General features: G+C 44.9%; 1 protein-coding gene across 5 annotated transcripts in view; it reads left to right on the forward strand.

The window, feature by feature from the left end:
• Positions 1-27,851, forward strand: part of SATB2 (SATB homeobox 2) — a 130,333-nt gene that overhangs the window by 94,060 nt on the left and 8,422 nt on the right. For all 5 annotated transcript variants that reach the window (XM_040070059.2, XM_040070062.2, XM_040070058.2 and 2 more), the window contains one exon: positions 10,354-10,551. In XM_040070059.2, coding sequence (XP_039925993.1) covers positions 10,354-10,551 — 198 coding nt within the window. The remainder of the gene's footprint in view (positions 1-10,353; positions 10,552-27,851) is intronic.

A 27,851-nucleotide genomic window follows, 5' to 3' on the forward strand; every position in this document is an offset into this window, starting at 1 on the left:
TGTAATAAATGACATATGTGGTAAACGTGCAGTAAATATAAAAACTGCACAATTGATTTTGCAAACGTGCCCCTTATTCTTTACTCCATGCAGATATCAAAGTTCCACCCAGAATCCGGACCGGACAGCTTTTAATAAGGAGTGTTTAACACAGACCGAATGCCAGCCTCTCTGAGGTTTGGCTTAAAATTGCCTGCAAGCTTCCTGTCATTATACCCAGAGGCTTCTTGAAATAGAGAGGGACTGAACCACCCAACAATAATTTGGGTGGCTCACCAGCTTTGGTCTGTGCCAGCTTGAGTGCACTTCTCTGGCAGCATAGCACACCAGCGCCAAAACAAAAATAAGATCTGTAGTCTTTCACGTGGAAAAAAAACAGGGCAGATTTTGAACACCAGATGCAAAAGGTTAAGAACAGGATCCACGAATGTTATTGTTTAAAGCAAAGTTACTGCACATAAAGGTTTTGTTTCTTCAGCAGCAGCAAATAAAGAAGTGTTTCTGAGGCTGATGTTTCTTTTGTTTCGCAGCCTTGCCAAGGCAGTACTGGCTCCCTGGGATGGCCCAGTATTTGCCATGCTGAGATGTCATAGCGCTCTGCTGGAGCATGAAAGTGGTTTATGGGGGCACTGGAAGGCAGAGACAGAGGGAGCCACAGCCAGGAACCATAGTGGTACGGGGCCACCCCCTGTCTCAAAGCCCACCTATGTGCCTGTCCCTGGCCTGGCTTGGTGTGCCTGTGGTGTCCCTCCGCTGGCTGGGGAGCTCTGTGGCCCAGGGGAGTGCCAAAAGCAAGGGCACAGTTGCTTGCATGGGGGAGAGCCACGGTGTCACGGTCAGCCTTAGGTACAGCTTGTCTGAAAACTAGCAATTGGGTGTTCTCAGTGCTTTGCACAGGCCAGCTGTGCCAGTTTTGGGCATTTCTGGTGAAAAAGCTGCTGATCTCAGCAGCTGAGTTACATGGTGGGAAGAGCTCGTTGAAAACTGCCCATGTTTGCAGAAGAGAGGGTTTGAAAGGCGGGGAGAAAAGAACTAGTCTGAGGCTTTGCTTGGACTCTCCGCCAAGGTTCGTTCACTTGCTATTCTCCACAGGCCTGGCTTGTGTTGCGTTGGCTTCCTCTATTATTCCCTCACCCCAGACTACTGAGAGGCTTCCAGTTTGCTAACAAGGCATGTGTTATGTTGGGCGCTGCTGTTCTGTCAACAGCAATCCACGGTGCTGTGAGATCTTCACAGTTATAGCAGGCAGTGAATCTCCGACGGGGATGTTTTGACATTTTATACACAGGGCTGTATGTCATGTACCCAAGAGAATATCCAGAGGCAGCGGAGGCTTCGTTTCCTCTTTTGTCTCTGTACAGGAGTGGTACCCACTGAGAACAGTTATTGCAAGTGGCATCATCTACTGGTGGAGTTAATTGACCTCTAATTTAACAAGTAACCATCTTCATTCTTAAGTCATGGCAGAGTCTCAGCAACTGAAGAAAGGGGTAGTTTCTAGAAACTGGTTGCAAATCACAGAGCTCACAAGTCAACATAAAGGCAAGTGTCAGGGCCTCATGGAGGTACCAAGGTAGTATGGTGAGAATTCTCTAAGGGAATCCACCTTGAAAAAAATTTCAAGCCATTCATTTTAGACATTGACTTATTCATCACTTACTTACATTAATATGCATTTTATTCTTGCAATTGATATCTAGATATTTTTAGCCTTTGTGAAGTGCTGTGCATCCCTTTGTATTTATGAAGCCAGCAGGAGCTGAGAGCTCAGTACCCTCACAACACAGCCTCCAAAGCTGCCCTCCTGTTTTAGCTGCCAGCTGTTAGGGATGTACCCCATGGGCAGCAGCATTGTCTGGGGGTGCTGCCTGCTGGTGCCCTTTTAGTGACTAAACCTGGGACCTGTTTTAGCACATTGGGAATATTTCTGAGTGTGACTGGAGCAGCAGGGTTTGGTTTCCAGTCTACAACTTGGGCTCCCCTGGTTATATTTAATTCACAAGAAGCCGGGTTTCTGATATGCTGTTTCAGAGAGGTTTGAGTGGCCTGTGTGTGTGCAGAGCTGGGCACTGGGACAGGCAAAGACTTTGGCCTTGGATTACTACAAGTTTGGATTGTTGGTTTTACAGCTGGCTTCTACATTCAGTTCTGCAACTGCTCTACAGTACAGCTTCAGGAATACCATTTCCCCGTGACTGTGTGCCTCTCGTGCTGTGCAGCAGCATCACCCTTTTGACCTCTGCTAGTGAGAGTCCTGTCAGAGGCTGTGCTGTGCTCAGCAGACATTTTTTTCTTAGTCTTTGCAAAATGGGTTTGGGAATGTAGTTCTGTTCATAATAAATGTGACGATCAAAATAAATAGTGGGCACAGCTGGACGGCGCCCTTGTTGACAGTCTGAGGGAGGGCAGAGTTTTTATGAACATGGAAATCAAACTTCCCACAGGTTTCCCAGGGCAAGAGACTCCTCTTAATCAGCCTGGGGTGGCATGGGGTAGCACGTTGCCGGGGATCAGCCCTAGGAAGGGCAAATGGAATCCTCACTGGTCCAGTGAAAACTAAAAGTACAGCCTTGAAACTGAAATTCTTTTCAAGAGACTGGAATTTATTCCAGTTGCACCACAGTAAAGCAAGAGAGACCCCTTGGAACAACATTTGAAAAGATATTAAGCTACCAAAGATCAGTCTCTGGGTTGTATTTTTATCCTTTTGAAAAGTATGCAAACAAAGAGTAAACTTGAGGATCTGAATTTAGGGGCAGAAAAGCCCTTCATTCAGGTTAAAAACAAACAAACAAACAAACAAAACAAAAAACAACCCAGGCCTGTGGATGGAAATCACTATGACATTTGCTTGTCTTTTGTCTTTCCCTTTTCATGTCAAGATCCCTGCCTTATTGCCAGTTCTCTGGCCAAGGAGGGTGTTAGCTCACAGTAGGATCCCATGCTAGATGGGACTCAACACCATGGCCACCTTCCCATGCCTTTACCTCCTGCTCATCCTCCAAGAAGGAAGTACAGGCATTGCGAGAGGAATGAGCAATGTCACTCTGAGGAAGGATTAGCTTCAGAAACCCTTAATTTCATCCTTTCCTCTCTTTCCTTCCCAACTTACATTCCCTTGTATTCATTTGATAGGATGGGATGGCTTCTCTCTCCCTTTCAGCTTCTAATAGGTGTTTTCTGTGGCCTTAAACTAATTAGCTTCCAGAGATGATGAGCAGCAGCTAGAAAAAGCAGCTGGTGGCGAAGATGTGTAGTGTATATAGTGTGTGCATACAGGGCACTTCTTACAGCCTTATCTCAGTGCCTTTATGATGCTTTGAATCTCTGCAGCTGGGTCATGTCTGTTGTGCTGGTATTTCGATGGTCTTGTCACATGGAGGAAATGCAGGAAGACATTTCTCTCCTTGGCTGAACTTTGAATTTGTTTGAAGTACCTTCGGACTAGAGCTTCTTTTTTACAGATTTGTATATGCAGTCACAGCGTGACCCCATCCAGGACAGGAGAAATGGGCCCATATGAACCTCATGGGATTTGACAAGGCCGAGTAGAGTGTCCTGCACCTGGATCAGGGCAACCCCAGTATTCAGCACAGGCTGAGGGATTAAGGGATTGCTGACAGCCCTGCCAAGAACGACTTGGTGATGCTAGTGGGTGAAAAGTGGGACAAGAGCTATTGAAATGCACTCTTAACCTAGAAGGCCGACTCTGTCTCAGCTGCAGCCAAAGCTGTGTGACCAGCAGGTTGAGGAAGGTGATTCTGACCCTCTGCTCTGCTCTGGTGAGACCCCACCTGGAGCACTGCATCCAGCTCTGGGTCCCCAGCCCCAGAGGGACTTTGACTTGTTGGGGCAAGTCCAGAGGAGGCCACAAAAATGATCAAATGACTGAAGCACTTTTCCTGTGAAGTCAGGCAGAGAGAGTTGGGGCTGTTAAGCCTAGACAGGAGAAGGGTCCAGGGAGCCTTCATTGCAGCCTTTCAAGAGTGGATTTACTGGGGCTTAAATGGGGCTTACTTAGCAGGACCTGTTGTGGCAGGATAAGGGGTAATGGTTTCAAACTGAAACAGGGTATATTCAGACTAGATATATAAAGGGGAAACTTTTTACAATGAGGGTGGTAAAACATTGGCTGTCCACAGAAATGGCAGATGCCTCCCCATCCCTGAAACATTCAGGTCTCTCAGAGTCCAGCCTGATCTATTGAAGATGTCCCAGCTCATCGCATGGGGGTTGGACTAGGGACCTTTAGAAGTCCCTTCCAACCTAAACTGTTCTATGATTCTGTGACAGCATCTGCAGCCGTGCATTGGCCTCTCTCAGCAGCTGGATGAATAAGGGGCAGTTGTGGAGCTGGGGCTTTGCTCACAAAGTCCTTGGCAGACCCGGGAGCTGATGGTGGGCTGCTTGCCCTAACCACAAGCCCACACTTCCTCTCTAGTGTGGGGAGAAGCTAGTTGGAGCTTGGAATGCTGGAAATATCCTCAGTGCGCAGCATCCTTCCCTGTGAGGCCAAGAGATGTAAGCAGACTTGGTGTTCCCATGAATCTAAGGTACTTCAGGGCTCATGTATCTCTTTTTTTTTTTTTTTTTTGTTATAATTTTGTGCTTTAAGAGGCCAGTGAGAAACTGGCCCTCATGAAAGTGCTTTGCATTTTCGGGGGAGGAAAAGTACCAAGCATTTCAGAAAATCCAGGCTGTTGAGTGATTAACCTTGAACTGTATCAAGATTCTCTGAGTAAAGCTTCTCAGGTTCAGTCCCCCTCCCCCGGCCCTCATCAAGAATTCATTGAAGCCATGACAGAACTCTCCATTACAGTTAGTCTTTTATCCATTTCGGCTTTCTTGATTAGGTTATCTTGAATCATTAGGGGGTTTATTTATTTTAATAGACACTTATTGGATTCATGGTAAGAGAGTTTGGCGACTAAGGAACAAGAGCTGAATATTATCTAGCTCATTTTGTGCTGTAGTGTCCCAAACTAAGCAGAGAGAAGAGATGCTGAGGAAGTTTGTCCAGAGGACTCCTGTGATCCCATGTGGGAAGGGTGCCTTCTCTGAGGAGTGCATTTTTTTACTAATCTTTCAAGACTTGTATCAATCATTGCTGCGTTTTTTCTTTTTGTCACATATGTTGACATTTTCTGCACTGATGATGTGGGTGAGGAAACGGCCTTTTACATTTATTTTTGAGATTTATTCCTGAGTCACTCTTATTAAAAGCTCTTCATTTGCCTACTCATGCTTTCACTGGAGACCCTAGAAAATATCAGTGCAGAAAACTGGCAGTATTGTTGTTGTTATTATTGTTATTAATTTTAATGTAAGTGCAGGGAAACACAAGGTCGGTTAAGCTGCAGGTTTATCCACGCTCAAAGCAGAGCAGCTGCCTGTGACTAAGTCACCGTGGACACCCAACTGCCACCTCCTGCAGTGGCTTTTGGCAAAGTGTAAACGTGGGCCTGCACCCCAGCATGTCTGTGAGCCTGAACTCTTCCCATGTGCCTTCTTTGTCCTTGGTCAGAAATTTGGTCCTTGGCAGACTGCAGGGCAGCAGATCTGCAGGAAGCAGTTTCTGGGGTCAGTGTGTTTGTGCACACCTTCACTGTGTGCTGGAAAAACTGACCTTACTGTTGTCTGCTACATCTGGCTGCCCTGCTCCGGGGTAAGCCCAGCTAAAGTGAAAGGGTCGAGCTGCCAACCAGGGCTCTGGGATAAGTGACAGAGGGTACGGCTCAGGGTTGCTGCACCAGCTCGCTGTTCTTCAGGGGGTTTGAGGATGCCAAGCCTCACGCTTTGGTGTTCTGAGCATGCTGTTCCTTTAACAGCATAAAAGCACAATGGGAATGGCTGGCTTTCTGCAGATTTTTGTTGTTGTTTGCTTAGCTATGTGGAAATGTATTTGATTAGAAGACAGAGAGAGGTTAAAAATAGGACATTAATATGCTATTACTTTTTTATCAAACAAAATGCTTGGAAAAATGTTTATCTTGTCTCATGAGAACAACAAAAACAGAGGCCAGCACTTCTCTGCAGCTCTCTTTAATGAGCTAAATTGGGCTTCATTCTCGATGCCTCTAGAAGTTTTGGGGTGAAATGAAGGAAGTTCTGAGCGGAATTCCTTGTAACCACAAGCGCTGGGTGTGCCTGAATGTAGAGCCGAAAGCATCCTTTAATTGAGCTGTTTTTCCTCCTCTTATTTTTAATGGAAGACATTCCCATTTGAGAACCTTAGAAGCTGACATTAAGGACTAGATTCTGCCACCCATATTGACATTGGTGTGTATCAAACTCTCTGGTATCTCAGGCAGCCAAGGGGGCTGTTTGTGTGGTGGAGCGAGACCTGTGATGTGCAGGGGAGGCGGGACCAGAAACACGGCGTATTACAGGTCTGGGGAGGGAGGGGTGTCTTATTTGTTAGATTTTTCAGAATATGTTCACAGAAGTTGTATTTACTTGTAATGCAGTGAACTCAGATGCTGTGGGTGAGTGGGGGAAAAGGTGGTGAGATAGTGTCTCATTCGCTTTTCCTTCTTCATGCCACTAAATGTAGCTATAGATGAAAATTCACCGTGAATGGCTGTAACTCCAAAGATTTCTGTATGTTAGCATTTCTTAAATGGAGTAATTCTCCTGGAAAGCTCTGTGTAACATACACAGACCCCAAAGAAATAAATAAAAGAAAATAAAAAAATTGTAACCAAAAAACGCCAAGTTGAGATTTTTAACAGTAAAAGGAGATTTTGTGTATTAATAATTCATGAGTTCTCATTGAACATGCACGAAGAAACGGTGCTATTCAATAGAGAATACTGTCATCTGTCACTGTTTTATTTGACATTTACACTTTTTTTTTTTTTTTTGCCTGGTACTGCAAAACTTTCTTGGATGGCGTGCTAAGATTATTTAAATAAATAATTTAAAAAGCCGATGCAGACTTTTCATCTGTGCATGGGGAAGGCGGTTACTCGCAGCCATAAAGAACGTGTGAGTAAGCTGCGGCACGCTGTGTTTTCTCACGTATTAGTCAAAGCTATTGCCTAATAAACAGCCCCATAGATGGATAGAAAGGGTCTTGAATGAATGCTTGAATAAAGAGAGGGAAGGGTAGAAAAAGAGCAGCAAAAGTCCTTAAGTGTACACATGCACACAGTGGGTATGCGTGTGTATGTGTGGGAGTGAGCGAATAATGGCTCTTGTGAAGAAAGCTGACACAAATACATTGCAAAAATAAATATTTATAAATGGCGTTGGGGGAGATCCAGTCCTGCACAACATGAGGGAAGACAGGGCATTTAGCACAATGACAGTTCAGTTAGGCGCACCTTGCAATTTCTTGCTAATATTAGGCTCGTGGAAATCTTTCTGCTCTGTAGGTTAGTTATTATTTATAAAAATCACAGAACCAGCTGATACATTCATAAGCTAATTATTGTAGCAGCTGGGTACACATGGTGCAATATGTCTGAGGCTGTGAAGTATCACAGATTTCTTGGGGCCTGCTGTGGTGGGGGTGTGCTGTTGAAGGCTAGATCCCTTAATCTGATCAGCCAAGCAAATACTTTGTGGGGAAACTGGATTAATATCTCTCTAAATACCACGGATGTGCTTCACCTTCAGAACCAGGCTCCTTTAAACGTGCCATTAGCTTATCTCCTTTGGGGAATGGAGAAGTTCTCAGGTGTCCTCAGGATGGCGGGGTCCTTGCCTGGTGCCTCCCTTTGCCAGAAATTAATTTGGTTTGCTCATGTCTGCACACATGGTCACACTGCAGTCTAATCTTTTCCCTAATAGCTCCAAGGTCAGGACCTTGCATGTTGCCAGGCAAATTGAGCGCTATCCTTCTTAAAGACTAATGGCAGCGAGTGCCTAGTCTGTAATGAGGCCTGTAGTGTTGCTCTAAGTGATTGTAATGAGCGCTGATTATAACGGGACAGATAAATCAAAGCGCGGCAGTCGCCATCGGGCTGCCCGGTCCAGCCCTGGGATGGGGAGGTGGCCCTGCCGAGCTGTGCCTGGGTTCTGCCAGAGCCAGGCACCTCATCTTCCCACAGGCCTGCCCAGCAGTGGGCTCCAGCTCCACCAGCTGCAGGGCTTATTCTGTATTTTCTGTTACACCATGGGTCTTTATGCTGCAGCATCCGCCAGGAGGTGTTAAACATACCTGCTTGAAACATCTTGAGAGAGTTCAGTTGGAGATTTATTCAAATCACTGGAAACAGGGAGCAACAGGAGCTGATTTTTTTCTACAGATGGTTTATTTTCCATTTCAAGAATTATTTCCTCTGTATGGAGGAACCCCTGAGAAAACATGGCGGAGCCATGAGATTTTCTTCTCTAAAAGAGACAAAGTTTTGGGGGATTTCTGAGCAGTGGAAGGAGGAGAATTGAGCGTAAGGGATATGGCCAAACCACATTAAAATGCAGACTTCACCTGGCTGAGAGATTACCCAAATACCAATCAAAGCACTTTGAAGATACGACACAGAGGGTTTTTTTCCCCTAAGTAAATTATTTTATATCTTGTTTTCATCCTTGCTCCCCCCACCCCTCCAAGTTTATTGCAAGAAAAGATCAGGTCTGCACAAATGTGGCCTCTCACTTGTAAAAACAAGGCAGTGTTGTGTTACAGATTAGTTTATAAATCCCTGGTGGCTTCACAGTTCAGTGCCTACAGCTGCTGCAGATGGGCCTGGGTTTTTGTCTCTTCGCTGTGCTGCAGCCGGCAGTTGAAGGAGAAAATGGAATGATCAGGTTATTAACATGTAGGCCGTGAGGAAGAGGCTGCACAATGAGAACAGCTGGTGTTGCTGTCTTGGCTGATGCAGCGGAGATAATCAAATCTTGCCTTTTTTGGGGGGGGGTGAAGGCAGAAGACACAGTGGAGAGTAAGACAAACAACGGCTTATGATATTATACACGGGGTTTAGAGTGCACGGTAGAAGTTGTCAATGGCTTACAAGTTGTTACACAAAAAAGCAATACCAAAAAGCCCCCCTATGGGCTGGTAATGAACCCGGCTGTTCAGCTTGCTCTGGTCACTCTTCAGAAAAACGCAATTTTGGCTGCTTCTTGTACCGAACATTTTTAACATTGATCAAGCTATCTTTTAGGTATTGTAAGGTGCCTGTCAAAATGGTGTCAGAACGCTGAGCTGTAGCTTGAAAATGATGGGTTATAAAGCTACTAGGTAAAATATTTTGACAGGAGTCAGTAAGGCGCGTTGACAGCATCCTCGGCATTATCTTCTCATCTTCTGTCATTTGCATTGCGTCTCCTGTGCAGGCACAGGAGGGGAGCCACTGTCCCCAGCCCCGAGCGTGCCGGCTGCTGGCAGGCAGGAAGGGCTGGCTGTGCCCCCATGCCGGGCAGGAGCAGCAGCAGCCGCGGTCCCTGCCTCACCTGCTGGGGACTCCGGGTCACGCTCTGCACGCGCGGGGCTGTCCTCACCCCAACAGCCCTTGCCCTTGGGCTCTCCTTGGCCTCGGGGCTCAGGGTCCTTTCCTGTTCCTGGGGCACTGATGCTTTCACCTCAGAGGTCTGAGCAGCTGGTCCCTGTGGGAGAGGTCCTACAGCTCCTTACATATAGCAGTAACCTTTTAAAGGCGTTTCAAACTAACCTTCAAACAAGGCAGCAGAAACAAAATCCGCTCTTACTATGAGCTGTAGTTCGGTGTAGAATTACCTCTGCCTAGTATCTTGGTATCTGTAGTAACTTTTGCAGGACCCTGTTTCTGCTTTTGTGCTAGGTGCTAGAGAATTCCCTTTCTGTAAGGCTGCATCTTTCTCTTAGATTTTATTATTTAAAGATGTAAAATTTTAGTGGGGTTCAGAGCCGGGGGAATCAGTGCAAGATAGTGTCAGCAAATCAGAAGTCCTGATTCTAGTATATTCTACCAGACATTTGGACTGGTGTTGAATTTCTGGTTCTGCAGCTGCAGGTTGCAGTGAGGGTTGTTAGCAAGTCTCAGGAGTTATGTCTCCTTATATCTTGCTTGGGTGAAGAAATGAAGGTGTTCTGAAATGGAAGTGAAGATGCATCTCTGTTTCATCTTTGCTTTTCTGTAGGGAAAATATTTCTATCTGAGCATTTTGAACATGGTGTGAATACGATGGGGACAAGACACTGGTTTTTGCTGAGCACTGCTGCTTGTTTCACCTTCTCCAACTTGCAGGAAATAGAATCTATCACAGATCTGTCGAGACCAAAAGGCAGCTTGGGGTGGTGAGCGTTTATGTGTGAGATGAGACCACCAAAACCTTCAGCACCGAGCTTTAAGTCTAGCTACCCTTCCTCTCACTTCTGGTTCCTTGGTGCTCAGTGGATTGACTGTGCTGACCCTACCGTTGCAGGGCTGGCTGTGTGAGCTGCTGCGCTGGAAAGAAAACCCAAGCCCGGAAAACCGCACCCTTTGGGAGAACCTCTGCACCATTCGCCGCTTCCTGAACCTTCCCCAGCATGAGAGGGACGTGATCTATGAGGAAGAGTCCAGACACCACCACAGCGAGCGTATGCAGCACGTGGTCCAGCTCACACCTGAGCCTGTGCAGGTCAGAGCACTGTCTGCCTCCTTAGGGTGTCCGTGTGGGAGGACTGGGGTAACACAGGGGGTTTCAAGAGTCTAACGTGGTGATAGGCTTTTTATGTATTGACCGAAACTTAAAAGTACTTCTGAAATGACCACGGTCAGCATTTTGTGGGGAATGGGCCTTCATTTCACGGCCTCATTGTGGGATTGTTTTGCTCCTCTAGACATTTCTGGCTGGATTTTTGGTTGGTACACACTCATTCCACTCTTGTCTCAGATATTAGTAGAATGAGAAATAAATAAATACAAATATGCGTATGGAAAACAAAGTGAAAATACTACAGACTCTCTTTTTCGGAGTTCCAGCTTCAGTCAGAAGAGAAAATCAGCCTAATGTGTATTCCTAATAACTAGTCACAAACTCAAACATCTACTGGTGGTCAAGAGAGGCTCAGGAGATACTTCTTCAATCTACAAAGCTGAGGCAACGCCTTCCACAGCAGCCCTTCTTCCCTTCAGCCCTCCAATTCAGCCCCTGGCACTCAGTACCATTCACTTGATGCCAGATTATGTGACTGATGCCTTGAGAGGCTGCCTAGAACAGAGGCTAGACAGTGTTAAAGGAATAAAGTAGGTTTTAAATAAAAGGCCTTCAAAGGGTACCTTGGGCAGTCCGAGAGCCTGCCTGAGGCTACACCCAAGATGAACGGCAGATCACACATTCTCACACTTTAATAAGTTTTGGTCCATTTACACATTGGGGTTAATTGTCCAATTACAGCTTCAGGTTATGAAGTCCCCCTATCCTCCCAGTCTGCTCTCCTCAGTTCACTCTTGTTTATACTTTCTGGGCCTGAAGCTCTGGCAGTGTCTTTGGTTCTCAGATTGGGAAAGGAATGCTTTGGCTAACTAAACTGTGAAGATACGTTACTAACACTTTACATGAAGTTCAGAGTTACATAGTAATGCAGTACAGAATCTGGAAAATACAAAAGCTAAAACTTAAGGCATCATGACCACTCTGAGGGTTGTTTGTACTGTGCATTTCTCTGATAATCTGGCATTTCCTCTTCCCACCTTCACTCTCCTCATTGTTTGATAGTGGATTGCCCTGCTTTGCTACTCTTGCTGTGAACCTTGGCATTCAGCCTCTATTCTTTGTTGCTGCTCTCGTGCTGCTACCACTGCTGCCAGCTATCTAGTCACCTTTTTCTAAAGGCGAGAGGTTTCTCTGTTTTGTTGCCCTGCCCATCTGAAACATGTAGATCTCAGATTAATTATTACCTAGTTCAGTCCCTTTTGTCTCTTCTGCTAACTTCTTCCTCCTTGCTTTTCTTTGTGTCTTTGCCTGAAAGGAAAAAGAACCCCCTGTTTCCTGGGGTTCAAGTTCTCAGGGCTGTAAAGAGGGGGAAGCACCCTAAGTAATTAATTTAGCAAGTTCTGTCTTCCATGTCCCCCAGATTTTATGGGATTTTGGAAACAAGAACCTACAAACAGGTAAAGACAGGGCCAAGCTAACATCTGGGAAGTCAGCTAGGCCTCTGTAGACCTGAACATACTAATCCACTTCTGATGCCCACAGCAAGTGGAAATACCTTCTAAGGGATGGAAAAAGTTTCCCTGGGATTTTGTGAGTGACCTTGATGATTAGCCTACTTTCCAAAGCCTTCTGCACATCATTTTTCTGCATATTGCAGGTTGGCTCTTGTGAGTGACACGTTACACTGTTTTGGAATGCTGTGCATTTGTATTTGTCAGCAAGTTACAAAGCCATGGATTAATTATTTATTACAGTCAAAATATGAAAAATGAAGAAAAATAAATGGAACCAGCTGGCAACTACGTACAACAAAACTCTGGAGACTGGCATGCAGTTGATACAGTAGGCTTGTGTTTTGGGGGTGCTGCACTTTAAAGCTATGCTTGCCCATCCAAAAACCCCAGTAGGTTTCTGAGTGACACGCTACCAGTGCCATGCAAAGGAGGTCTGCCATCCACCTGCTTCCTACTGTCAAAAGATACCCAACACCGAGTAATTTTTGCGTAGTTTTCAGTCTCTGGGACTTGAATTGTTTCGAGAAGCAAGGTTTGTTTTTTAGCTTTGCTGCAAGGGTCACTATTAGGTAATTAGCCATGAAGAACCAATGACAGCAGCCAGAGATGTAAAGCTGAGGTTCTCACACTTGCAATCATTGGAGATTTTGTGACACTTTACATAAGGGTAGGGGTCTTGGGCCCTGCTCCTGGCTGAACTCCAGGCCAAGTAATTACATTCTGCCTATCTGAAATTCCCCCTGTAGTGTAAAGTGGGAAAGCAACTCTCATTTCCTTCTCAAAGCCGTGACGGGTGCAGAATGTCTGCCATGGTGCGTGGCTGCATTTTAGCAGGGGGTGGGAACATCCAAGAGCTGCAGTCACCGACCCACTTTGCTTTGCAGGTTTGCTGGTGAGGAGTGTGCTGTAAGTCAAGCCCTTACCTGCAGCCTTGATAGCAAAATGACAGTCCTTTGAAGAAGATACAAGCAGCAGTGCTGTGAATAACAGCAGGTGCAGAGCTGTAACACAGAAGTGGGCAGGATCTTACCTCTGTTCTCTCTCTCTGCCCAGCCCATCTTTCTCTTGCTCTGATGGCTTAGGTGTGTGTATGGTAACTTCTGTGTGATGCTCGAGTCTCCTGTTCCTTCAGCTGAGAGACTGGGAGAGCCTGAAAACAGGCTGTCCCACACTGCTGCCAGAGTTCCCAGCCACCGTGACTTAACCCTGTCTGGGCTGGGGATGTCCCCCTGTCAGAGTTGGAAGAGTATACTAGGTATCATCACAAGAGGCATGACCAGGCAAAAGATGTGGCTATATTGCAGCCTTTTCCTCAGTATGGCTTCTTGGAAAGGGCAAAGATACCGTTGTGATGTGTTCTGTGTAGTTCACTTGCTGCTTACAGGCTTGGGGACACTTCAGTGAGGGAATTACCCCAAGGCCAGGTATGGTTTCTGTCTTCTAAAAGGCAGGGTATGCTCAGTGGGGCAGTTGTGCTGTAGGAAATCAGCTGGACCCAGGCTGGTTCCTCTTGTCTAAGGGATTGTTTTTGCCTTTGTGAGAGGTTCTTGTCCTTACTGGTCTGGTAATACCAGCCTGCACATCACTGTTCAGCTTTAGGTTCAGGGTTTTAAAAACATTTTTATTTTTCTCTCTTCCGTTAGATCTTTCCCATCAGCCATCTATTAATCCATTTAATTAATTATTTTACTGTTTCTGAAATTAATAATGTCTAGGGGAAGCTGAGTGTTTAAAAAATTCCTCCCTGCAGGCTTGATTTGTTTGTTATTGTGCTGAAGAGTCACAAAATGTGAGCCCTGTGGAGCTCTGTGACATGGCTGTGTTCTCTAGCAGCATTGGGTGTGACCATATGGACGTGCTGGAGTGTGGATTTTCCTTCACACTCTGGTTATGGAGCATCCATGCTACACCTACATGTTGCTGAGCTGAGCTTGCCGCAGCCTCTCATTTGGTTTTTAAGGAAATCGAGGTGTCCATTAGGAGTCTCTCCCTCCATTCCATGCAATGTGGTGTAATAGCAAAGTGCTGCTAAGAAGAAGAGCAGTGAGATGGTTGCTGGCCAGGGTACCATAAGGACATCACCTCTGAGTTACAGAGTGCCTGAGCCACAGATTCCTGGAGGGTGGGAGGGTATCCTGGAGAGCATGCTTACATTTTTGCTGTATTCTCATCCTCTTCCACCACCACCACCAGGAGTGGGATTCTGGCCCTTTGATCTGGCCCTGAACGGTGTGCCGAGTAGTCCCTTTGCAGCAAGCAGTCCTTGTGCTTCTGTGTCTAGCTCCCTGCTCTGCAGAGGTGAGCCTTCCCTGTCTTCCTTTCCATCCCTTGCTAGCTCCCACCATTCCCCGGCTATTTGCTGGCATTGGACCTTTCTGGAGTGTTAATGCTGACAGGTGCCTACAGCTGCTTCCCATTGCCAGCCAGGGATTCCGTGTTTGTTACAGACATGCTGGGACACAGTAAATCTAATTTCTCTCCCTTCTCCCACTGTTTGTCTGCTGTGTCCAAGGTGACCACTCCGGAGAGTAACCATCTTGCCTGGCACTTTAATATAGTGCTAATTCATTGTTAATTGCTGGGGCAGAGAAACCTGACTCCGTTGGGAAGGCCATGAATCAGGCTGTTGTCTCGGGAGTGTCGGGGTGGATAAGACGGTTCTCTGGAGAAATGAGCCACCACTGCAGCAAAGGACCTTCCATTCAGAGAGTGTGGAAATCTTGCCTCTCATTTTTTCTAAGTTGACAGGTAGATCTGCTGAAGCTGGTAGGTACATACTTATTTAAGAGCAATCAAATGTTGCTCTCTGAGACACTGTTGCTTTTGTCACATTTTTAAAATGACGTCCCTCCACCCTTTTATTTCTCAGAAGCCTTGATTTAGACAAATCTGGCAATATATAATAGTTCAGATCATAAATCATGGAGGAACATTAGTAAATAAAAAAGGCACAGTGAAAAGCTCTAGGAAAGTTCTTCTGTATTGTGTTCGCTGCAAACATTGTGATCTCTCTTTAAATATGCAGAAAATAACATACCACAGAGGTAAATGAAATACTAATTTTTATAATTTTGTGAGGGGTAGGAGGGAACAAGTATTTTAGAAATGACAATGAAATGCAAAAGAGCAAAACATGGAGCCCTTGTAAAAATGGGTCAAGGCAAGTGGCAATGGCAGCCCAATGAAACTAATTTCATATTCTCTTTCTAGAAGTAATAAAGAGGGGGATGAACACTGCAGTTGCGCTTCCTAATGAAATATCTGTTTCTAAATAAGATCTTGGAGTTCATGGGTCACATAATGCATAGCACGCAGATGGAAAAAACAGTGAGACTTAAAATTTCTTTAAAAATAATATTAATTAATAATACTTAGGCAATCGTCGATGATGAGTGAAGCTAAACCGTGTTATTCCATAGGGGAGCATGGTGTGCTTAATGATCTATAGGATGATGTGCGCAGTGAGGTTTTGCCGTGTTTGTGTGAGTTACACCAGGGGATTTTGCATACTGGAAATTAGGACTGAGTTTTCTGTGAGACTAGGACAAAAATTACTTTCCGAAACGGCGCTGGCTCTCTGAGTCTGGTCTTTACTGTTTTGAGACAAATTTTTCACGGGGATGCTGTGCCCTGTGATTCATTCTTAACGGCTGCAGTGTGATAGTTTTGCTTTTTGATCATTTCTCTGCACCCAAAAGACAGACCATAGATTGATAGCCACTGCTTTTTGACTTCCCAGTTCTTTAATCCATGGCTGGATGTGATGTCTGCTCAGACAGGGGTGGTCAAGACTGGTGACACAACTTGTACTCAGCAAACCCAGATGGACTTTAAGAGGAACTTATATTGTAGGTTATTCATTACACTCAGAATGCTCAGAGCTTTGGTTTGGGAGGGTTGTATTTGGATTATTTTTTTCTTTGATTTAGAACTACAGAAGGAAATGTGTGTCAGAATGAGGTCTGTGAATTTTGTGAGTGGAGAATATCTGTTTTTCTTAGTTGTTAGTTATCTGGAGTTTCATTCTTTTATCAAAATTAGACAACAGTCAATTTCAGTATCTCCTTTCAGTTTAAACTGTTAAAAACCACTGAAAAAAAAGTCTCAAACTATATAACTTCTATTTCTATGCAGCATTAAAGCCGAAAGCAATATTTGTTGCAAATGCCACTCACACTGCATTTATGTCTGTTGCGTGTGTGACTGCTTTTGGGTCAGAGTAAAGGAATTCTCTTTAAAGCATGTGGTACGTGCAAAAAAAAAAAAAAAAAAAAAAAAAAAAAAAAAAAAAAAAAAAATCTCAGGCATCTTCCACTTCTGAGCTTCTTTCTCATGCTTCTCCAGTACCTGTGCCCCATAGCCAGCTGTGGCTGCATGCTCTGGTTCTCTGTCCTCTTGGTGCTCACCATTTTTCTGATGGGTCACAGTAGTCCAGGAGCCTTGTACAAGTTTGACAAAGGCAACAGAGGCACATATCAGACAACCCCCTTCTGTTTGACTCTGAAGTATCCAGTAGATCTTCTTGTGATTGATAGTTACCACAATTGCAGGGAAGGGCGCTGAGCTGTGACTGCTACAGCCAAACCTGCCTACTGTGCCATCTCAGCTGTTTCTGTTTAGTGCAGATATCTAATGTGGCTGAAAATGCTGCTGATTTTTATTAATGTTAGGCCTGTTATTCCTCTTGAATGATAGTGGGGCGTGTACTTGCAATTAAAGCCAAACTGCCTCTGTTCTGAAATTAGTTTAGGTTTAGTGCTGTTCCGTTTAACCCTAGAAATGGGAGATTGAGTAAACTGCAGAGTTTCAAGTTTTTCTGTGGTGGCAAGTTTAGTCTTGTCAGAACAGTATATCCTTTTCACATTTGTACAGAACCTGAAACCAGGAGGCCACTACAGTGACACCTGCTCCCAGACAGCTTTCACTTGGTCCAGGATCAGCTGAGGATGGGGCAGGAATGAGGTGGGACTCTTTCACGTGAAGGAGCCCTGAGAATATGACTAGTGCTTTTCTTCAGCAGCATCTTACAATAAAGATGACTCTGGGGGTACATCTTCGGTGAGGCTGCCCCAGAGCAGCTCTCCTTGAGCTGCCCTGGCTCCCATGGCAAAATGCTCCAGGCAGAAACTTCCCTTAAAATCTGAATGTGAAGATTTAGCGCTGCTGAGACTTGGCAGTAAGCAGCAGGGTGGTGGTTTCTGTTGGTGTGGCTCTGGCAAGTTGTCGTTTTAGCAAATGATGTCACTGTAGCTCTGGCCCCTGTTGTCTCACCCTTTTGCCTGTCACACACAATTTGACCAGATTTAGCCCTCATTTCTTACAGTCCTGGCCCCACTGTAAATGCTAAGCTGCTAGTGTTGGAAGGAGCCTTAGCAGGTTGAGGATGAGCAAACATACAGAGTAAGATCACTAAATAAAGCTCTTTAAATGCCCATAACCTTTGAAGCTTGCCAGCAGCAGGCAAACCTTGAAGGCTGAAAAGCTACTAGATGAGCCTCTGTTCCATTTGCTGTTGAATATTTTTGCAGTTAAAAATATTGCTCTTTTTAATTTAATGCTCCCTAATTACTCTGTGTCCCCCACACTTGTTTATTAATTATGGTATCAGGCTTCAGAAATGTGTAAATGTTTATAAGCTATTGCCTGTATGCAATCTTTTCTTCTCACGCTCTCTACAGAAATCTTGGGATAAAGTTAGAGCCCTGGATCATTGCAGCTGGTCTTTTTCTGCAGATAGGCAATTATAAAAATTACATGGGTAGAGAAATCATTGAGAATATTGCTACAAGAGCACTTTGCACTGCTTGACCCTCAAAGAACAAGGAGCTACTCTTCCTTCTGTGTTGCACAGCATCCTCCAGGGAAATGGTGCAGCTTCTGGGCAGTGGAGTTAGGCTGTGACAGAGCAGGACATAGATGGCCAGTCTCCTTCCCCAGGGCCAGTCTTCAGTCTTTTTTTGGAAATTCTTTGGTGTAGAGCTTTTTTCTTTTTTGTTTTGTTTTGTGTTTGTTTGTTTGTTTGGTGTTTTTTGTTGGTTTTTTTTTTTTTTTTTTTTTTGTCCCCTGAATGGTTGAAAATAGCCAGAGACTGTAATATGTGCAGAGATAGGGTTTTTTTTCCAGGGTCAATATATTGTGCATGTTGTTCCATGTTTCTATGGAGTTTTACAGGAGTTGCAAATTGAAAGGAGAAGTGTTTTTGTGTGCATGCACTATTCTCACGCATCAAGTATCCAGAAGTACAGTAGCACATATTTTTTCTCACAGTCATCTATGCTTACAGTGTTTCAAAGAATATTCCAAAATGTCTTGGCACGGACAAAGCGAAGCTGTTTGCAAGATCCCTAGCTGTGGAACAACAAAGGCTACATTCTCAACACACATCACACATGACTTTAATAAAAGTCTTAAACAAAAATCAGATAACGTACTTAGAAAATTAAACTTCACCATTTATGATGCTACTCACATTGTGAAAGGAAGTTGGTATCCCCTTGTGCCTCCTTTCCAATGACTTCTCTCTCAGTTCTACTCACTTCTTCATGTTGTGAATGAGAAGACAAAAATTTTAACTACAAATAAGTACATTTAAAAACCTGTAATTTGGGACTAACTCCCATTGTGGTGCCTAACTTAAAAAGGATTTGATGTTCAGAAACAAAGGAATACAAGCAGGTATAAGGTGCCTCTGGTGGAACGTTTGGATGTTTGATTCATCTAAAAGCATTATTAACCTTTTACCATTACATATGGCAAAAAGGATGTGGTAAATCACAGAACACATCCTGGATATTACAGACCCAGCCATCTCATTCAATTAGTGTTAAAAAACATTCCTCTGTTTCCAGTCGGGACTAAATTTAGTTTTACACTATTGTGCCATTATAGTCCAAAATAATGTTGATACCCTTGAATTTTCTAGTTGCTTTTTCCTCAGATTTGTGGTTTGAAGCTCTACATTTTGCACGTATTAGGCCATGCCCATTTGATGTGCCACACTTGAATCCAAGGCACGTGGGCAGAGAGTTGTGAAGAGCCCCTTCTTTCCTGCTGCAAGTCCTATGATTTGGATGTTGAGGAAGGTGAGCGCATTGTTCACAAAGTAATGCAGAGCCATAATTGTTCTGGGGTTTTGTGAGCAATATGTGGCTAAGTCTCATGGTTCTTCAGAAGAACTTTGGTATTCTCAGTCTTGCTTGCAAGAGCTTGGCAGCCAGGATTTCTTTTGTTGGGGTTTCCGTAGTTCTTAGAGTTGAACCATGCAGGGTATCACAGAAGTCCCTTGTACCCTCAAGAAGTAAGAGCTGTCTCCTCTTTCTGTGCTGTCTTGAGGGAAGCTGTGGTAGCAGCTGTGAATCCATCGAGTTGTAGCAGAAAGAAAGAGACACGCTAAAATTCCAGGACTCAACAAGCCCCATAAAAAGATCTGTCTGGACAGCACTTTACTAGTTAAGTGCTAAGTTATTATTATTATTTATTATTTATTTCCTCTCCTATTTTTCCTCTTACTGAACAAGGAGGAAATATCTTTGTTCTTTCATTTGAGAAGTTAAATAAATGTATTCCCTGCAGCATTTGAAATTTTAATAATCCATAATAAATAAAATCATATCTAATAACATAACTGCTTTCAATTGGCAACACGATCTCCTAGATGCATTGCAATGGCAGAAACATAAATAGTTGCAGCCTCTGAAAGCCTACTTCCTATTTGCTAAATATACTTGGCTTGCTTTAAATTCCTTTGTGTGCAGTCATTAATACAATCCTCTTTGACAGCATTTAATTAAAGTGCTTTTCTCTATTAAATTCATTAAAATTTTTTTTTATATACAACTGTTTCCCAGACACTGAATGTTAAGGACCTGTAGGCCTGTCTTTAAATAACTTCTCTCTCCTTGTTGTAAATTGTTAATTAAATTTAACTTAGACTGTTTAAAGATGGCTTGGAAAAGAAAGCCAGATTTCAGGATATGGTCTCAATCACGGCTGATTTTTTTTAACACAATTTTTTCCATGTAGTTATAGACTGCGTGTTATATTGTTTATGAACGTTGCTGTATTTTCAGCTGGAACCAAGCAAAGAAATACCCTAAAAAGCTCATTTCCATCTCACTTCAAAAATTTCCATCTTTTTAGTGCAGTTTCTTAGCCTAAGAGGATTTGCAAGGGGGGAGTAAGGAGGGAGGAGCTGTTTAGTATTAATAGATTATTGACAGCTTAATGTCTTGGCACCTAGACAGCCCATAAGGTATAATAAACAGGAAGCTGTCTGATGTGAGCGCAGTCAATAGCGTATTCAATCAGAACCTTTCAGTTAATTGCTGGTTGACCTCAGACATTTCCTTTAAGTGAAACTGTCCTTCGCTCAGATCTCATCTGAGTTTCAGGGTTTAATTTGAGAATGCCCTTTCCATATGGCAGCTTGTGCATACATTCCTGGAGGAGTTTTGCTTTGCTCCCATGCACAGCATTACGAGATCCAGTGTGTGCCCGGAGCTTTGCAAATTTCAAAGCCATGCACTGGGCTGCCGGCAGGGCTGGGAACCCTCCATGGAGCTGGGCTGGGAACCCGCCATGGAGCTGGGCTGGGAACCTGCCATGGAGCTGGGCTGGGAACCCGCCATGGAGCTGGGCTGGGAACTGGCCATGGAGCTGGGCTGGGAACCCGCCATGGAGCTGGGCTGGGAACCCGCCACGGAGCTGGGCTGGGAACCCGCCACGGAGCTGGGCTGGGAACCCGCCACGGAGCTGGGCTGGGAACCCGCCACGGAGCTGGGCTGGGAACCGGCCATGGAGCTGGGCTGGGAACCGGCCATGGAGCTGGGCTGGGAACCCGCCATGGAGCTGGGCTGGGAACCCTCCATGGAGCTGGGCTGGGAACCCTCCATGGAGCTGGGCTGGGAACCGGCCATGGAGCTGGGCTGGGAACCGGCCATGGAGCTGGGCTGGGAACTGGCCATGGAGCTGGGCTGGGAACCGGCCATGGAGCTGGGCTGGGAACCGGCCATGGAGCTGGGCTGGGAACTGGCCATGGAGCTGGGCTGGGAACCGGCCATGGAGCTGGGCTGTCACTGGGCACCGGCACCACGGTGAAAGCAGGCAGAGTTGTAGACTGACGTCAGGGGTATTTTCAAAGCAGTTGGGCTGCTGTCGAGGGTGTTTTGGATGGAGTCAGGCATGGCTTTGGTGTCTGGAGAGTCACCGTGGCATCCATGAGACCTGACCTGGCCCCTGCAGATGTGCAGCGCTGCAGCCCAGTGTGGCTGCCCCGGCAGAGGGGTCGGCACCGCTGCCTCCATCCCACCCGCGGGCACAGATTCCCCTGCTCCTCTGCACAAGTGCAGACCAGAGCTCATTTGTATTTAGTTTCCCTAATTCCTGTACTTAGCCATTCTAATTTTTTCAGACTGCGTATCTTGATGAGGCCCAGATAAGCTACAAAGGCAAGCAGGCAGGAAACCACACGGGCAGTCCCTGACCCTGACTAACTGGAAACCATCTGCTTATTTGGGGAGGAAACCTCCATGGAAATCTCTTCTAGCAAGTCTGCCACATTTGGGTTTTTCTGCCTTTCCCTCCAACTGTTGACTCTTGAGTGTGTGTTTTCCACAGACAAGATCAGGGAGGGTCAGCTGTGGTAGCTGTCGTTTGCATCAAATGGGTCTGGATTTTCCAATGGCAGTGAGTAACCGCCATGTGAAGGAAATGCTTCTGTATCAGAGCAAGTTTAATTTACACTTCATGCAGTCAGGAGACTTTTTTTTTGGTCTCTAGATCTGCAGTGATTGTGTCTTTCATCCACTTATCATGCATTCAGACTGTGGTTTGCTGGAAGGAGTTATTATTACTGTTAATCTCTAGTTTTTCCCTGGTTTTGATTCATTTCTGTGGTTCTGTTTGTCCCTCTGTGTCAAACTGCTTATGCCTTTTTAATGGCCTGATCAGCACCAGGGAAGCACTGCTGCCTTGGAGTAATATTATTCCTGGTGTTCTCTTGTTTAAATGAGATAAGGAGTAAGAATGCTGCATTGCTATGTTTGGGATCCATTGAAGTCCAGTCTGGACCCCTGCCCGGAGCAGGTTGTAAATCTTTTTGTCTTCATTCATGCATGTTGGAAAGGTGAGGGGGAATAGTTTAGAGATGATGCTCACTTTTCAGGAAGATTAAAGGATAAGAGAGGTTTGGCATAGTTATTTCTGGAGAGAAAGGAACAAAACCATGTCCAGCCAGAACAGAACCAGTGAAGAAATCCCAAGATACATGTGTGACCCTGGAGCCATCAGCTGCAACACTCACATTTTGCTCCCAGGTGTCTCTGGCCAGAATATACTTGGAAGTACTTTCTGGTTTTATCAGACTTAATGGCCAAGCTGCTAATCAGTGTTACATTGACCAAAGGACTCCCACATGCAATAAAGATCATAAGCTTTATTGGATTTTGAGAAAGAAAAGATTCACATCCATCTCCTTTTATAAACTGCATTACATTCTTTGAGAGCTCCCATTAGTACAACCTTCAGTAAATATGATGGTGAAGGAAATAGGTGGGTAGATAGATATAAGCTGCTCTTTCTTGGGTGGTACAGCCTAGAGCTATAGAACTGCTTGAGCTGAGTTAAAGGGGTTGCTGACATTTCTGAAATGCTGAAAGAAAAAATATGTCGGTCCTTTCTAAATTATTATTTTCAGTTCAAATAATAATAAAAAAAGTTTGTGGCAGTTTAGAGCAACGGGCAACATAATGCTTTGAAGGAAAACAGGAAGAATTTGAAGAGCAAAAGTTGTTCTGAATAAAAGCAACCAGAATATGCTGTTTCATGAAAAACGCCTAAACAACTGCTTGGACTTTGTCAGAATATTCACCCCTCTGCTGCCCCAAGCAAACAGTTAGGCAAAGCAGATTTTACGTAGTCAGTACTTCGATGTCACTCAGTCGACATTTTTGACCAAAAGATTTTTGACTGAAAAATGCCACACAATCCCAACCTTATTGAAGCAAAGAATGGTGTTTTGCATTTCTAGCAAAAGCCTGGGGCTCCTTGCACGAAGACCTACAGTAGCTGCAGGCTTGTGTTAAGTGTGAGCTTTATCCCTGCGATTACATGTGTGTAGCCAGCCATGGGCAGAACAGTCCATGGAGTTCCCCACAGCAGCCAGCGGCAAAACTGGATCCCAGGGCCATAACAGTGTCTGCTTCTGCTTTGTTCTGATACTGCCTCTCTGGCCTTACATTAAACTCTTTTATTAAAAATGAACTAAGAATCTGTGAATATAAACTTCACGTGCTGTTGACTTTCCATATTCATTTTCTACCAGCATGCAGAGTCTGTAAAACAGGTACAGCTCAGAGTAGTGAGACACGGAGCTCAACAGCATGGGAGTGAGATGCCAGGGTAGCTTCCTCTGCCTTCTGCCCGTGCCCACCTTTACTAGAGCTTAATCAGGAAGACAAAGGATTTCAGACCTAATTCTCTTAGGCATCCTGTCTTCAGTGACCTAATCTGTGCAGGAGACTGTACTTTGGTCATTTGATTTTTATTTACCCAGTTTCCAGCTAGGGGTATAATAAAGCGCATTATGCCAGTTGCATGTGTGGTAATACTGGATATTTTGCTTTTAGCGTGGTAGTTGATTATAATGCACTTTTTAAGTCTTGCTTTCTAAAAAAAGGAATATTTATACTTTTATGTGTTTGATTCACACAGTATAGTTTGCACAAGTCCTGTTATTAAGTGCATTGGTGGTTACATCTCAAAAGCCAAAAAACATGCTGAGTAGTGTTTTATCAGCACAAATCTGCTATTTTCACTAACCATAACAGTCAGGCTCTCCTGGCTTCTAACTGCTCCCATTGTAAAAATTAGCAGTAGAGTTGGATATTCTTGAAACCCCAAATAGCCATCTGTAAGGACCCAAAACAGTTTGATGGGACAAATAATTACCCCCCCATCAGAATCCAGTGTCTAATCCAAACATACCCTTCCTGAAATAATGCAGTGCCTACTTCCTGGTCTGAGTAACTGGAAAACAGCATGATTATAGTGGCGCCATTCGTGCCACCATAGTTAGGGGTTTAGAGCATGACCTTAAGCATGGCTCTAGGTTGGGGTTTGTCAGGGAAGATCTTGCTCACACTGCCCGCAAATACTCTTCTGATTTTCAAAAGAAAAGGAAAACATGTGTAGTGTTAATTAAACAAGAGAGCATAGAGGACACCCAAAGTGCTTTGTCTGCAGCAAACCAAACCAAAAACTCTTTTGTTGCCTCCTTACTTCCTGTGGCATTCTGACAGCTCATTAGGTTTATCACAGTTGGGATGGGAAAATGTGGAATTGACCTGAAATCTTTGGCAGACCCTCCCTCCAGCCACAACCAAGCTCGGGCTCTATGTGGAAGGTGCTGAGCAAAGCTCTGCACACCATAGCACCCCAGGGAGCCTTGCTAGAGCTGTGAGAAAAAGCACAGAAGAGGCAAGTCAGAGGCCCACAAAGCTCATGGTCTTGTTTTGGAGAAGGTGAGTGTTAACTGGAAGGTTTGTGGCCCTCAAGGTGCACACAGATGTTAGAAGTCCCACTTGAGGGGACTCTACTTAGCATCACCATGAAGGAGGGCAGTGTTTCTAAGGCTGATGCTTTTTCCTTTGTGGATGAGGCTGCCCTCCTACCACAGGTTACAGATGAGAGAGACTCGTTTGGCTTCTCCAAGGCCGGCAGAGTCCTGCCTGCCTGCCAGGGGTGCAGCAAACTGGCCCCTGTGCCAGCTGTGCTGGCTGTGCCCCATCCCCAGACAATGGAGCCATCCATCACCGATGCCTTCAGGAGAGAGTCTGCAGCGAGGTTGTGCAACACTTCCTGGCCGCCTCGGCCGCTCTGTCACCAGCGCCCTGGTTTGTGCCAGCAGCAGCCGGAATGGATCAGACCGGACACGGGAGGGACGCGCCGGCTCCACCTGAGGGCTGGGCAGGAGCTGCTGGCAGCTCTCCCAGGCTGCTGCCAGGTATTAGAGAAAGAGGTGCCCGGTGCTGGTTGCAGCTACTCCGCGGTGAATCTAAGGATCTGGCTTGAACCAGCCCAAGATGGGAAACTCGGAGCTAATACATGAATGTTCATCAGCATGAGCTCATTTATGCTGCCCCATAAAATCAGCCAGTTCTCAGGCACTTGCACAGCAATGAAAGTTGTGCCTGTGCTTTTGTGGGAAGAGTTGAGTTAGCATTCGAGGGAGAGCAGTTACCCCAGGAAACACCGGGACACTGTTCTGCATTGTCAGAGTTTTTCTGATTTATTTTTTTAACATTATACAGACAAAATAGTGGCTATTGTGTAGGCACGTGCTGTCTATTAACAGAGATCAGGAAAGGGAAATAAACCACGCATTACTGAAGAATAAGATCATGATTGTGGTCAAGTGGTGGCAGAAGTTTTTTTTCTCTTTGTCAAGCTGATTTGTAAACATTCTTCAAACAACTGTGCAGACAGCAGTGCCACAGCTTCTTGAAAGGAAAGCAAAGACAAGGGAAGATTCCTCTGCACAGATGTTTTACAGTAACCTCTTAGACCTGTCCGAAAGTTATCTGGTCATCTGAAGTTGTCATTGCGAGCTATGCTGCACATGTGGCCTCTTAGCAGCGCAGTGTAATCAGGCTGTAATTTATATTTTATCTCCAGTGATGATAGCACTTAAAAATGTTTTGTGGTGGATTTGCTCTTTGATGCATGGTAAGCTCCTGTTAGCATTAATGGGAGCAGTGTGTGCTGGGGAGGGGGAGAGACACCTTCCCCTGCCTTCAAGTCAAAATTAATTATGTTTTGCTTATGCTTGTCACTGTGTGGATGCCAAAAGCAATGTACAACTGAAAATTCCATGGTTTTGTTTTCTTTTTTAATTCCTGTTGTCTTTTTTGTCACCTTTTTGACCATTTTTGATAGTTTGGTCCTGGAGCATTGCAGGATGGGGCTGCTGTTTCAGAGGCTGGGTGTTCAGTGTCTTGCCATGCTTTCAAATCCCTGCCTATTTCCTGCCCTTGAGCAAGGCAGCTGCCGTAAAGCAAAGGGAAGCATGTGGCGAATGTGTTCCAAAGATGTTGAAATGAATCACTTCAACCAGCTTACATTCCAGCCTGGAAACCAAACTTGCCTTTGACTTCGGGTTCCCTGTGGAACTCATTTCTCTCCTCAAGAGTCCTCTCTTAGTTAGTCCCTTTTTGTGGAGCTTGGAGTGTGACTTGTACCTCGGAGCCAACAGATTTAGGACACAGGGTTTGTCTGATCGGATGTTTTGGCTCCACTGGTTGTCAAGAGCAGATGGAGGGTGATAGGAAAAGCCTGAGTATTTGGGGTTTTTTTAGTGTGTGACTGCTTTGTCTTTGCAGACAAAATAAATGGGATCCAGGGCTGCTGGCTTAGGAGGTGCTGTAGCCACCAGCTCTTGTTGGCTGGTCTGGTCTGGCGTTCACGAGATGGGGTACATCATATCACAGACAAGTATAATAATTGCTAAGGGTGTTTACTCTTGTGGAACAATTACTGAGCTGGATTGGAAAATGCACAGGATGTGTGGCCAGCATTTGAGCTATAAAATTAAAAGAAGCTCAGACTGAAGTTAGATGAAAGTGAACATATTTATCCATGTCAGATTTCCTACCATTTTGCACGCTCATATTGATTTCTTTTGACACGGTCTTCTTTTATTGAGTACCATATATTTTTTTAAATCCCTTACCGATAACAGTACCTGCTCAGGGCAATTGTAGAGGAAACTAAAGTATATTAAACCTGCCTGGAGTCAAAATGTAATCTAACACCTGTAGTCTGCAATTTGTCATCACTTCATAGATACTTTTTCTTTTTTAATAACAGTTTCGGATTTCCCTGAGTTTTGACCTTAGGATACTGTATAATCCAAGAAAAGCAAGGAAACTAAACCACAGTCTTTAACACAGCTTTATGGTGTCAAGGTGTGAAATCACTCTGAGAATGAGCCCAAAGAAAATACTTCCTTTGGTGCTGCAACTAGTGCTGCAGTGCTTACCTAAATGAATGTATTTTTGCAAGGGAAGAAAAAAGACTAGTCTTAAGAACCACATTTTTAATAGGAAAGAAATGAACACAGGTGCAAATTGTAACTTCTGCTACAGTTTATTGTAGAGACATTCCTAAGAACCTGTAAAGAGTCTTGGCACAGTGATTGTGTGTAATTAATGTTCTTAGCCCTGCAAGCCCCAGCCTGGGAGGCTGTCAGGGTGGAGGCCTGGTTATGGCAGCTGCTGCCTCTCTTCTCTTGTTCCACATTTCTACACGTGAAGAGAGACCAAGGCTGGGGAGTGTAAGGCTGTTTATTTGAATAGATAATCTCCTGCAGATCATTCCTGTAAACTCCAGTGAGAGGGACAGTGTCACCTTCTCGGTATAAGATTTTGTTGCAACAAAAGGGAGTTTATCTCTTCAGGAAACCCTTACCAGGATAGCTGGGCACTGCCTGGGGGCTCTCAGCTTGCAGAGGTGAAGTGTTGCTCAGTAAAACGCAGCTGAAGGCCGTGTCTTCAGCTCTGCCTTTGAGTTCAGCTGGCCATGGGAAGGAGCTTTTCCAGTGGCTTGCTGGCAGGAGGGTTGTGGTGAATTGTTTTTGCACGGAGTCGAACTAGTGGCAACTCCTGCTGATGAGCTGTGAATGCTTGTAAGGGCAGTAATAGATGACTAGTGTTAGGTGTACGAAATGAAAGTCCTGGACCTCTGTTTTGTAGTATGTGTCTGTTCTCTCTGGCT

This window comes from Hirundo rustica, chromosome 7, assembly GCF_015227805.2.
Source record: "Hirundo rustica isolate bHirRus1 chromosome 7, bHirRus1.pri.v3, whole genome shotgun sequence".
Lineage (NCBI taxonomy): Eukaryota > Metazoa > Chordata > Aves > Passeriformes > Hirundinidae > Hirundo > Hirundo rustica.